This window comes from Telmatherina bonti, assembly GCF_933228915.1.
Source record: "Telmatherina bonti genome assembly, chromosome: 24".
NCBI lineage: Eukaryota > Metazoa > Chordata > Actinopteri > Atheriniformes > Telmatherinidae > Telmatherina > Telmatherina bonti.
This window is the reverse complement of record NC_136633.1, coordinates 4791834-4806261: the sequence shown is the minus strand read 5'-3', so window position 1 is coordinate 4806261 and position 14428 is coordinate 4791834. Positions and strand designations below refer to the sequence as shown.

General features: G+C 43.1%; 1 protein-coding gene across 1 annotated transcript in view; it reads right to left on the bottom strand.

Moving 5' to 3' along the window:
• The window catches only part of fmnl2b (formin-like 2b), a gene marked incomplete at both ends in the record, with an annotated part of 91748 nt that overhangs the window by 52909 nt on the left and 24411 nt on the right, over window positions 1-14428 (bottom strand). The window contains 3 exons of the mRNA XM_079263921.1: window positions 365-445; window positions 9700-9768; window positions 13348-13582. Of these exons, the coding sequence (XP_079120047.1) occupies window positions 365-445; window positions 9700-9768; window positions 13348-13582 (385 nt within the window). The remainder of the gene's footprint in view (window positions 1-364; window positions 446-9699; window positions 9769-13347; window positions 13583-14428) is intronic.

The following is a 14428-nucleotide window of genomic DNA, read 5'->3' as shown; positions in this document are numbered from 1 at the left end:
TCAGCTTGTTAACATCTAAAACTTTCCCCCAATCAAACTAATCAATATCTAATATTAACTAAATGGCTCCAACTGTTGTGCTGAAGATATTATTGAACTGTGATCAGAAGATTCAGGTTTACTCCCTGATATAGACTTGTTTTGTGTGACTTTTTGTTTGTGTGTGTGTGTGTGTGTGTGTGTGTGTGTGTGTGTGTGTGTGTGTGTGTGTGTGTGTGTGTGTGGGTGTGGGTGTGGGTGTTTGATTGTTTGTTTGTTTGTGTGTGTGTGTGATAGTATGGGTGTTTGATTGTTTGTGTGTGTATGTGTGTTTGTGTGTGTGTGTCTGTCTGTGTTTGTGTGTGTGTGTGTGTGTGTGTGTTACCAGGTCTAAACTCTGGAGTTTGAATCCATACACAGCTCCTCTCTTACTGCTGTTCATATAGTTTCCCAGAGCCAGGATGATCTGCAACAAGAATGCACACACTTACTCACTCTGACACACACCTACACACACATATACACACCTACACACACATATACACTCCCACACACCTCCACAAACTATAAACATATCTGCACACCTGCACAACACATGAACACACCAATAACATGTAAACACATCAACAACACATGAACACGCCAAACACATGTGAACACACCAACAACATGTGGACACACAAACAACATGTAAACACACCAACAACACGTAAACACACAAACAGCCCATAAACACACCAACAACATGTAAATACACGAACACATAAACACACCACCAACACGTAAACACACCAACAAGACGTAAACACACCAACAAGACGTAAACACACCAACAACACGTAAACACACCAACAAGACGTAAACACACCAACAACACGTAAACACACCAACAACACGTAAACACAGCAACAACATGTGAACACAGCAACAACATGTGAACACACCAACAACATGTAAACACACCAACATGTGAACACACAAACAACATGTAAACAGCCCATAAACACACCAACAACATGTAAATATACAAACACATGTACACACCAACAACACGTGAACACATCAAACACACAAACATAGCAACAACACATGAACAGACGAAAAACACAAAAAACATATTAACAACACATAAACACATCAACAACATGTGAACACACCAACAACACATAAACACACAAACAACATGTGAACACACCAACAACACATAAACATACAAACAACATGTGAACACACGAACAACATGTGGACACACAAACAAGATGTAAACACACCAACAACATGTGAACACACAAACAACATGTGAACACACAAGCAACACGTGGACACACAAACAACATGTAAACACACCAACAACTCGTAAACACATAAACAAGACGTAAACACACCAACAACATGTGAACACAGCAACAACATGTGAACACAGCAACAACACGTGGACACACAAACAACATGTAAACACACCAACAACATGTGAACACGTAAACACACAAACAGCCCATAAACACACCAACAACATGTAAATACACGAACAACACATGAACACACCAACAACACATAAACATACAAAAAACATGTAAACACACCAACAACATGTGAACACACAAACAGCCCATAAACACAGCAACAACATGTAAATACACGAACACATGAACACACCAACAACACGTGAACACATCAACAACACATAAACATAGCAACAACACAAGAACACACCAAAAACACATAAACATAGCAACAACACATGAACACACCAACAACACGTGGAAACACAAACAACACGTAAACACACCGACAACATGTGAACACACCAACAACATATGAACACACCAACAACACATAAACATACAAACAACATGTGAAAACACCAACAACACGTGGACACACAAACAACATGTGGACACACAAACAACACGTGGACACACAAACAACATGTAAACACACCAACAACATGTAAATACACGAACAACACATGAACACACCAACAACACATAAACATACAAACAACATGTGAACACACCAACAACACGTGGACATACAAACAACATGTGGACACACAAACAACACGTGGACACACAAACAACACGTAAACACACAAACAGCCCATAAACACAGCAACAACATGTAAATACACGAACACATGAACACACCAACAACACGTGAACACATCAACAACACATAAACATAGCAACAACACATGAACACACCAACAACACGTGGAAACACAAACAACACGTAAACACACCAACAACATGTGAACACACCAACAACACGTAAACACATCAACAACACGTAAACACACCAACAACACGTAAACACACCAACAACATGTGGACACACAAACAACACGTAAACACACCAACAACATGTGAACACACCAACAACACGTAAACACACCAGCAACATGTGAACACACCAACAACATGTGGACACACAAACAACACGTAAACACACCAACAACATGTGAACACTCCAACAACACGTAAACACACCAACAACATATGAACACACCAACAACACATAAACATACAAACAACATGTGAAAACACCAACAACACGTGGACACACAAACAACATGTGGACACACAAACAACATGTGGACACACAAACAACATGTAAACACACCAACAACATGTGCACACACAAACAACACGTAAACACACAAACAGCCCGTAAACACACCAACAACATGTAAATACACGAACACATAAACACACCAACAACACGTAAACACACCAACTATATGTAAACACACCAACAAGACGTAAACACACCAACAAGACGTAAACACACCAACAACACGTAAACACAGCAACAACATGTGCACACAAACAGCCCGTAAACACACCAACAACATGTAAATACACGAAAACATGAACACACCAACAACATGTGAACACATCAACAACACATAAACATACTAACAACACATGAACACACCAAAAACACATAAACATATTAACAACACGTAAACACACCAACAACATGCGAACACACCAACAACACGTGGACACACAAACAACATGTAAACATACCATCAACATGTGAACACACCAACAACATGTGAACACACCAACAACACGTGAACACACACACAACATGTGAACACACAAACAACACGTAAACACACCAACTCGGAACACAAACAGCACGTAAACACACCAACAACACGTATATACACGAACACATGAACACATCAACAACACATAAACAAACCAACAACATGTGAATAACCTAACACATGAACACACCAAAAACACGTGAACACGTCAACAACACAAACATACTAACAACACATGAACACACCAACAACACATAAACATATTAACAACACGTAAACACACCAACAACACGTGAACACACCAACAATACGTGAACACACAAACAACACGTAAACACACAAACAACACATGAACACAACAATAACACGTGAACACACCAAAAACACGTAAACACACCAACAATATGTAAACACACCAACAACTCATAAACACACCAACAACACGTGAACACACCAACAACACGTAAACACACCAACAATATGTAAACACACCAACAACTCATAAACATACTAACAACATGTGAATACAGCAACAACACGTGAACACACCAACAACACGTGGACACACAAAAAACCCGTAAACACACCAACAACATGTGAACACACCAACAACACGTGGACACACAAACAACACGTAAACACACCAACAACATGCGAACACTCCAACAACATGTGAACACACCAACAACACGTAAACACACCAACAACACATAAACACAAACAACATGTGAACACACCAACAACACGTAAACACACCAACAACACGTAAACACACCAACAACATGTGAACACACCAACAACACATAAACACACAAACAACATGTGAACACACCAACAACACATAAACATACAAACAACATGTGAACACACGAACAACATGTGGACACACAAACAAGATGTAAACACACCAACAACATGTGAACACACAAGCAACACGTGGACACACAAACAACATGTAAACACACCAACAACTCGTAAACACATAAACAAGACGTAAACACACCAACAACATGTGAACACAGCAACAACATGTGAACACAGCAACAACACGTGGACACACAAACAACATGTAAACACACCAACAACATGTGAACACACAAACAGCCCATAAACACAGCAACAACATGTAAATACACGAACACATGAACACACCAACAACACGTGAACACATCAACAACACATAAACATAGCAACAACACAAGAACACACCAAAAACACGTGGAAACATAAACAACACGTAAACACACCAACATGTGAACACACCAACAACATATGAACACACCAACAACACATAAACATACAAACAACATGTGAAAACACCAACAACACGTGGACACACAAACAACATGTGGACACACAAACAACACGTGGACACACAAACAACATGTAAACACACCAACAACATGTAAATACACGAACAACACATGAACACACCAACAACACATAAACATACAAACAACATGTGAACACACCGACAACACGTGGAAATACAAACAACATGTGGACACACAAACAACACGTGGACACACAAACAACACGTAAACACACAAACAGCCCATAAACACAGCAACAACATGTAAATACACGAACACATGAACACACCAACAACACGTGAACACATCAACAACACATAAACATAGCAACAACACATGAACACACCAACAACACGTGGAAACACAAACAACACGTAAACACACCAACAACATGTGAACACACCAACAACACGTAAACACACCAACAACACGTAAACACACCAACAACACGTAAACACACCAACAACATGTGGACACACAAACAACACGTAAACACACCAACAACATATGAACACACCAACAACACATAAACATACAAACAACATGTGAAAACACCAACAACACGTGGACACACAAACAACACGTGGACACACAAACAACACGTGGACATACAAACAACACGTAAACACACAAACAGCCCGTAAACACACCAACAACATGTAAATACACGAACACATAAACACACCAACAACACGTAAACACACCAACAATATGTAAACACACCAACAACACGTAAACACACCAACAATATGTAAACACACCAACAACACGTGAACACATCAACAACACATAAACATACTAACAACACATGAACACACCAAAAACACAAACATATTAACAACACATAAACACACCAACAACATGCGAACACACCAACAACACGTGGAAACACAAACAACATGTAAACATACCATCAACATGTGAACACACCAACAACATGTGAACACACCAACAATACGTGAACACACACACAACATGTGCACACACAAACAGCCCGTAAACACACCAACAACACGTGAACACATCAACAACACATAAACATACTAACAACACATGAACACACCAAAAACACAAACATATTAACAACACATAAACACACCAACAACATGCGAACACACCAACAACACGTGGACACACAAACAACATGTAAACATACCATCAACATGTGAACACACCAACAACATGTGAACACACCAACAATACGTGAACACACACACAACACATGAACACACCAACAACACGTGGAAACACAAACAACACGTAAACACACCAACAACATGTGAACACACCAAAAACACGTAAACACACCAACAACATGTGAACACACCAACAACATGTGGACACACAAACAACACGTAAAAACACCAACAACATATGAACACACCAACAACACATAAACATACAAACAACATGTGAAAACACCAACTACACGTGGACACACAAACAACATGTGGACACACAAACAACATGTAAACACACCAACAACATGTAAATACACAAACAACACATGAACACACCAACAACACATAAACATAGCAACAACAAATGAACACACCAACAACACGTGGACATACAAACAACATGTAAACACACCAACAACACGTAAACACACCAACTCGGAACACAAACAACACATGAACACACCAACAACACGTGGAAACACAAACAACACGTAAACACACCAACAACATGTGAACACACCAAAAACACGTAAACACACCAACAACATGTGAACACACCAACAACATGTGGACACACAAACAACACGTAAACACACCAACAACATATGAACACACCAACAACACGTGGACACACAAACAACATGTGGACACACAAACAACATGTAAACACACCAACAACATGTAAATACACAAACAACACATGAACACACCAACAACATGTAAATACACAAACAACACATGAACACACCAACAACACATAAACATACAAACAACACGTGAACACACCAACAACACGTGGACATACAAACAACATGTAAACACACCAACAACACGTAAACACACCAACAACACGTAAACACACCAACAACACGTAAACACACCAACAACATGTGAACACACCAACAACACGTAAACACACAAACAACACGTAAACACACCAACAACATGTGAAAACTCCAACAACACGTAAACACACCAACAACATATGAACACACCAACAACACATAAACATACAAACAACATGTGAAAACACCAACAACACGTGGACACACAAACAACACGTGGACACACAAACAACATGTAAACACACCAACAACATCTGCACACACAAACAACACGTAAACACACAAACAGCCCGTAAACACACCAACAACATGTAAATACACAAACACATAAACACAGCAACAACACGTAAACGCACCAACAATATGTAAACACACCAACAAGACGTAAACACACCAACAAGACGTAAACACACCAACAAGACGTAAACACACCAACAACATGTGAACACACCAACAACATGTGGACACACAAACAACACGTAAACACACCAACAACATATGAACACACCAACAACACATAAACATACAAACAACATGTGAAAACACCAACAACACGTGGACACACAAACAACATGTGGACACACAAACAACATGTAAATACACGAACAACACATGAACACACCAACAACACATAAACATACAAACAACATGTAAATACACGAACACATGAACACACCAACAACACGTGAACACATCAACAACACATAAACATAGCAACAACACATGAACACACCAACAACACATGGAAACACAAACAACATGTAAACACACCAACAACATGCGAACACACCAACAACACGTAAACACACCAGCAACATGTGAACACACCAACAACATGTGGACACACAAACAACACGTAAACACACCAACAACATGTGAACACTCCAACAACACGTAAACACACCAACAACATATGAACACACCAACAACACATAAACATACAAACAACATGTGAAAACACCAACAACACGTGGACACACAAACAACATGTGGACACACAAACAACATGTAAACACACCAACAACATGTGCACACACAAACAACACGTAAACACACAAACAGCCCGTAAACACACCAACAACATGTAAATACACGAACACATAAACACACCAACAACACGTAAACACACCAACTATATGTAAACACACCAACAAGACGTAAACACACCAACAAGACGTAAACACACCAACAACACGTAAACACAGCAACAACATGTGCACACACAAACAACATGTGGACACACAAACAACACGTAAACACACCAACAACATATGAACACACCAACAACACATAAACATACAAACAACATGTGAAAACACCAACAACACGTGGACACACAAACAACATGTGGACACACAAACATGTAAATACACGAACAACACATGAACACACCAACAACACATAAACATACAAACAACATGTAAATACACGAACACATGAACACACCAACAACACGTGAACACATCAACAACACATAAACATAGCAACAACACATGAACACACCAACAACACATGGAAACACAAACAACATGTAAACACACCAACAACATGCGAACACACCAACAACACGTAAACACACCAGCAACATGTGAACACACCAACAACATGTGGACACACAAACAACACGTAAACACACCAACAACATGTGAACACTCCAACAACACGTAAACACACCAACAACATATGAACACACCAACAACACATAAACATACAAACAACATGTGAAAACACCAACAACACGTGGACACACAAACAACATGTGGACACACAAACAACATGTAAACACACCAACAACATGTGCACACACAAACAACACGTAAACACACAAACAGCCCGTAAACACACCAACAACATGTAAATACACGAACACATAAACACACCAACAACACGTAAACACACCAACTATATGTAAACACACCAACAAGACGTAAACACACCAACAACACGTAAACACAGCAACAACATGTGCACACACAAACAGCCCGTAAACACACCAACAACATGTAAATACACGAAAACATGAACACACCAACAACATGTGCACACACAAACAGCCCGTAAACACACCAACAACATGTAAATACATGAAAACATGAACACACCAACAACATGTGAACACATCAACAACACATAAACATACTAACAACACATGAACACACCAAAAACACATAAACATATTAACAACACGTAAACACACCAACAACATGCGAACACACCAACAACACGTGGACACACAAACAACATGTAAACATACCATCAACATGTGAACACACCAACAACATGTGAACACACCAACAACATGTGAACACACCAACAACACGTGAACACACATACAACATGTGAACACACAAACAACACGTAAACACACCAACTCGGAACACAAACAGCACGTAAACACACCAACAACACGTATATACACGAACACATGAACACATCAACAACACATAAACAAACCAACAACATGTGAATAACCTAACACATGAACACACCAAAAACGTGAACACGTCAACAACACAAACATACTAACAACACATGAACACACCAACAACACATAAACATATTAACAACACGTAAACACACCAACAACACGTGAACACACCAACAATACGTGAACACACAAACAACACGTAAACACACAAACAACACATGAACACAACAATAACACGTGAACACACCAACAACACGTAAACACACCAACAATATGTAAACACACCAACAACTCATAAACACACCAACAACATGTGAACACACCAACAACACGTAAACACACCAACAATATGTAAACACACCAACAACTCATAAACATACTAACAACATGTGAGTACAGCAACAACACGTGAACACACCAACAACACGTGGACACACAAAAAACCCGTAAACACACCAACAACATGTGAACACACCAACAACACGTGGACACACAAACAACACGTAAACACACCAAACACATGTGAACACACCAACAACACGTAAACACACCAACAATACATAAACATACTAACAACATGTGAATACACCAACAACATGTGAACACACCAACAACACGTGGACACACAAACAACACGTAAACACACCAACAACATATGAACACACCAACAACACATAAACATACAAACAACATGTGAAAACACCAACAACACGTGAACACACCAACAACACGTAAACACACCAACAACACGTAAACACACCAACAATACATAAACATACTAACAACATGTGAATACACCGACAACACGTAAACACACCAACATGACGTAAACATACTAACAACATGTGAATTCACCAACAACACGTGAACACACCAACAACGCCGGCAGACTGACCTCCAGGATTTTCTTGAGCTTCTGAGAAGATTTTATCGACACTGAAGCTGCGATCATGGCATGAAGTTGCTGAAAGGAAAACAAACACCGTCAGACAACGCTTGTCTCACCTCCACCTATCTTACCCCCATCTGTCTGACCTCCACCTATCTTACCCCCATCTGTCTGACCTCCACCTGTCTTACCCCCATCTGTCTTACCCCCATCTGTCTGACCTCCACCTGTCTTACCCCCATCTGTCTGACCTCCACCTGTCTGACCTCCACCTATCTTACCCCCATCTGTCTGACCTCCACCTGTCTTACCCCCATCTGTCTTACCCCCATCTGTCTGACCTCCACCTGTCTTACCCCCATCTGTCTGACCTCCACCTGTCTGACCTCCACCTATCTTACCCCCATCTGTCTGACCTCCACCTGTCTTACCCCCATCTGTCTTACCCCCATCTGTCTGACCTCCACCTGTCTTACCCCCATCTGTCTGACCTCCACCTGTCTGACCTCCACCTGGCTTACCTCCACCTGGCTTACCCCCATCTGTCTGACCTCCACCTGTCTTACCTCCACCTGTCTTACCCCCATCTGTCTGACCTCCACCTGTCTTACCCCCATCTGTCTTACCCCCATCTGTCTGACCTCCACCTGTCTTACCCCCATCTGTCTGACCTCCACCTGTCTGACCTCCACCTGGCTTACCTCCACCTGGCTTACCCCCATCTGTCTGACCTCCACCTGTCTTACCTCCACCTATCTTATCCCATCTGTCTGACCTCCACCTGTCTTACCCCCATCTGTCTGACCTCCACCTATCTTAACCCCATCTGTCTGACCTCCACCTATCTTACCCCATCTGTCTGACCTCCACCTGTCTGACCTCCACCTGTCTTACCCCCATCTGTCTGACCTCCACCTGTCTTACCTCCACCTGTCTTACCCCCATCTGTCTGACCTCCACCTGTCTTACCCCCATCTGTCTGACCTCCACCTATCTTATCCCATCTGTCTGACCTCCACCTGTCTTACCCCCATCTGTCTGACCTCCACCTATCTTAACCCCATCTGTCTGACCTCCACCTATCTTACCCCATCTGTCTGACCTCCACCTATCTTAACCCCATCTGTCTGACCTCCACCTATCTTACCCCCATCTGTCTGACCTCCACCTATCTTACCCCCATCTGTCTGACCTCCACCTATATTACCCCCATCTGTCTGACCTCCACCTGTCTTACCCCCATCTGTCTGACCTCCACCTATCTTACCCCCATCTGTCTGACCTCCACCTGTCTTACCCCCATCTGTCTGACCTCCACCTGTCTTACCCCCATCTGTCTGACCTCCACCTATCTTACCCCATCTGTCTGACCTCCACCTATCTTAACCCCATCTGTCTGACCTCCACCTATCTTACCCCATCTGTCTGACCTCCACCTATCTCACCCCCATCTGTCTGACCTCCACCTATCTTACCCCCATCTGTCTGACCTCCACCTGTCTTACCCCCATCTCTCTGACCTCCACCTATCTTACCTCCATCTGTCTGACCTCCACCTATCTTACCCCATCTGTCTGACCTCCACCTATCTTAACCCCATCTGTCTGACCTCCACCTATCTTACCCCCATCTGTCTGACCTCCACCTATCTTACCCCCATCTGTCTGACCTCCACCTATATTACCCCCATCTGTCTTACCTCCACCTGTCTTACCCCCATCTCTCTGACCTCCACCTATCTTACCCCCATCTGTCTGACCTCCACCTATCTTACCCCCCATCTGTCTGACCTCCACCTGTCTTACCCCCCATCTGTCTGACCTCCACCTGTCTTACCTCCACCTGTCTTACCCCCATCTGTCTGACCTCCACCTATCTTACCCCCATCTGTCTGACCTCCACCTATCTTAACCCCATCTGTCTGACCTCCACCTATCTTACCACATCTGTCTGACCTCCACCTATCTTAACCCCATCTGTCTGACCTCCACCTATCTTACCCCCATCTGTCTGACCTCCACCTATCTTAACCCCATCTGTCTGACCTCCACCTATCTTACCCCATCTGTCTGACCTCCACCTATCTTACCCCCATCTGTCTGACCTCCACCTGTCTTACCTCCACCTGTCTTACCCCCATCTCTCTGACCTCCACCTGTCTTACCCCCATCTGTCTGACCTCCACCTATCTTACCCCCATCTGTCTGACCTCCACCTGTCTTACCTCCACCTGTCCTACCCCCATCTCTCTGACCTCCACCTGTCTTACCCCCATCTGTCTGACCTCCACCTGTCTTACCCCCATCTGTCTGACCTCCAACTATCTTACCCCCATCTGTCTGACCTCCACCTGTCTTACCTCCACCTGTCCTACCCCCATCTCTCTGACCTCCACCTGTCTTACCCCCATCTGTCTGACCTCCACCTGTCTTACCCCCATCTGTCTGACCTCCACCTATCTTACCCCCATCTGTCTGACCTCCACCTGTCTTACCCCCATCTGTCTGACCTCCACCTATCTTACCCCATCTGTCTGACCTCCACCTATCTTACCCCCATCTGTCTGACCTCCACCTATCTTACCCCCATCTGTCTGACCTCCACCTATCTTACCCCCATCTGTCTGACCTCCACCTATATTACCCCCATCTGTCTGACCTCCACCTATCTTACCCCCATCTGTCTGACCTCCACCTATCTTACCCCCATCTGTCTGACCTCCACCTATCTTACCCCCATCTGTCTGACCTCCACCTATCTTACCCCCATCTGTCTGACCTCCACCTATCTTACCCCCATCTGTCTGACCTCCACCTATCTTACCCCCATCTGTCTGACCTCCACCTATCTCACCCCCCATCTGTCTGACCTCCACCTATCTTACCCCCATCTGTCTGACCTCCACCTATCTTACCTCCATCTGTCTGACCTCCACCTATCTTACCCCCATCTGTCTGACCTCCACCTATCTTACCTCCATCTGTCTGACCTCCACCTATCTTACCCCCATCTGTCTGACCTCCACCTATCTTAACCCCATCTGTCTGACCTCCACCTATCTTAACCCCATCTGTCTGACCTCCACCTATCTTAACCCCATCTGTCTGACCTCCACCTATCTTACCCCCATCTGTCTGACCTCCACCTATCTTACCTCCATCTGTCTGACCTCCACCTATCTTACCCCCATCTGTCTGACCTCCACCTATCTTACCTCCATCTGTCTGACCTCCACCTATCTTACCCCCATCTGTCTTACCTCCACCTATCTTACCCCATCTGTCTGACCTCCACCTATCTTACCTCCACCTGTCTTACCCCCATCTGTCTGACCTCCACCTATCTTACCTCCACCTGTCTTACCCCCATCTATCTGACCTCCACCTCTGTTACCCCCATCTGTCTGACCTCCACCTCTCTTACCCCCATTTTTACCTCCATCTATTTGCCCGTTTACCTGAGTGACAGCCACTATTTTGCCCTCCATCTTTATGTCTTTCATGTATTTCACTTCCATCTGTCTGTTTCCCCTCCACCTGTTTAACGTTCACCTGTTATCTCCTACTTATCTTACACCCACGTTTTGAGCTCCACCTATCTGGCTTCTACCTGTTTGCCTTCAACCTGCCTGCCCTCCACCTGTCTTCATCTTACCGGCGTTAACATCTGGACATTGTCCGTGAAGTTGCCCATGAAGGTCATGATGGTCATGCGCTGACTGAGTCTCTCAATGCGACTGAACTGCATCATGAATCGGTCTTCATCGCTCAGAGCATCCAGAGGTTTTCTGTCCCTCTCGTATTGCCGTAGCAGCTTCACCTCCGCCTCTGTTGGCAGGAATCGCATCAGACACTCCACGAAGTCCACACGAACAGTCCGGAGGTCAAACCTGCACAGAGGACACGTCTGCTGAAGACTTCTGCGCGGGTCAGCGCTACATACAGTCTTCAGGTCATCATCACGCTCTACATGTCACACATCTGTTAAAGCACCTGTCACACAGCTGTTGAAACACATGTCATACACCTTTCATACACCTGTTGAAACATGTCACACACATGCCACACACCTGTTGAAACACCTGTCACACACATGCCACACACCTGTTGAAACACCTGTCACAAACTGACACACACCTGTTGAAACATCTGTAAATAATCTGACACACACCTGTTAAAACACCTGTAAATAATCTGACACACCTGTTGAAACATCTGTAAATAATCTGACACACACCTGTTAAAACACCTGTCACAAACTGACACACACCTGTTGAAACATCTGTAAATAATCTGACACACACCTGTTAAAACACCTGTAAATAATCTGACACACACCTGTTAAAACACCTGTAAAAAATCTGACACACACCTGTTGAAACATCTGTAAATAATCTGACACACACCTGTTAAAACACCTGTAAATAATCTGACACACACCCGTTAAAACACCTGTAAATAATCTGACACACACCTGTTGAAACATCTGTAAATAATCTGACACACACCCGTTAAAACACCTGTAAATAATCTGACACACACCTGTTAAAACACCTGTAAATAATCTGACACACACCTGTTGAAACATCTGTAAATAATCTGACACACACCCGTTAAAACACCTGTAAATAATCTGACACACACCTGTTAAAACACCTGTAAATAATCTGACACACACCTGTTAAAACACCTGTAAATAACCTGACACACACCCGTTAAAACACCTGTAAATAATC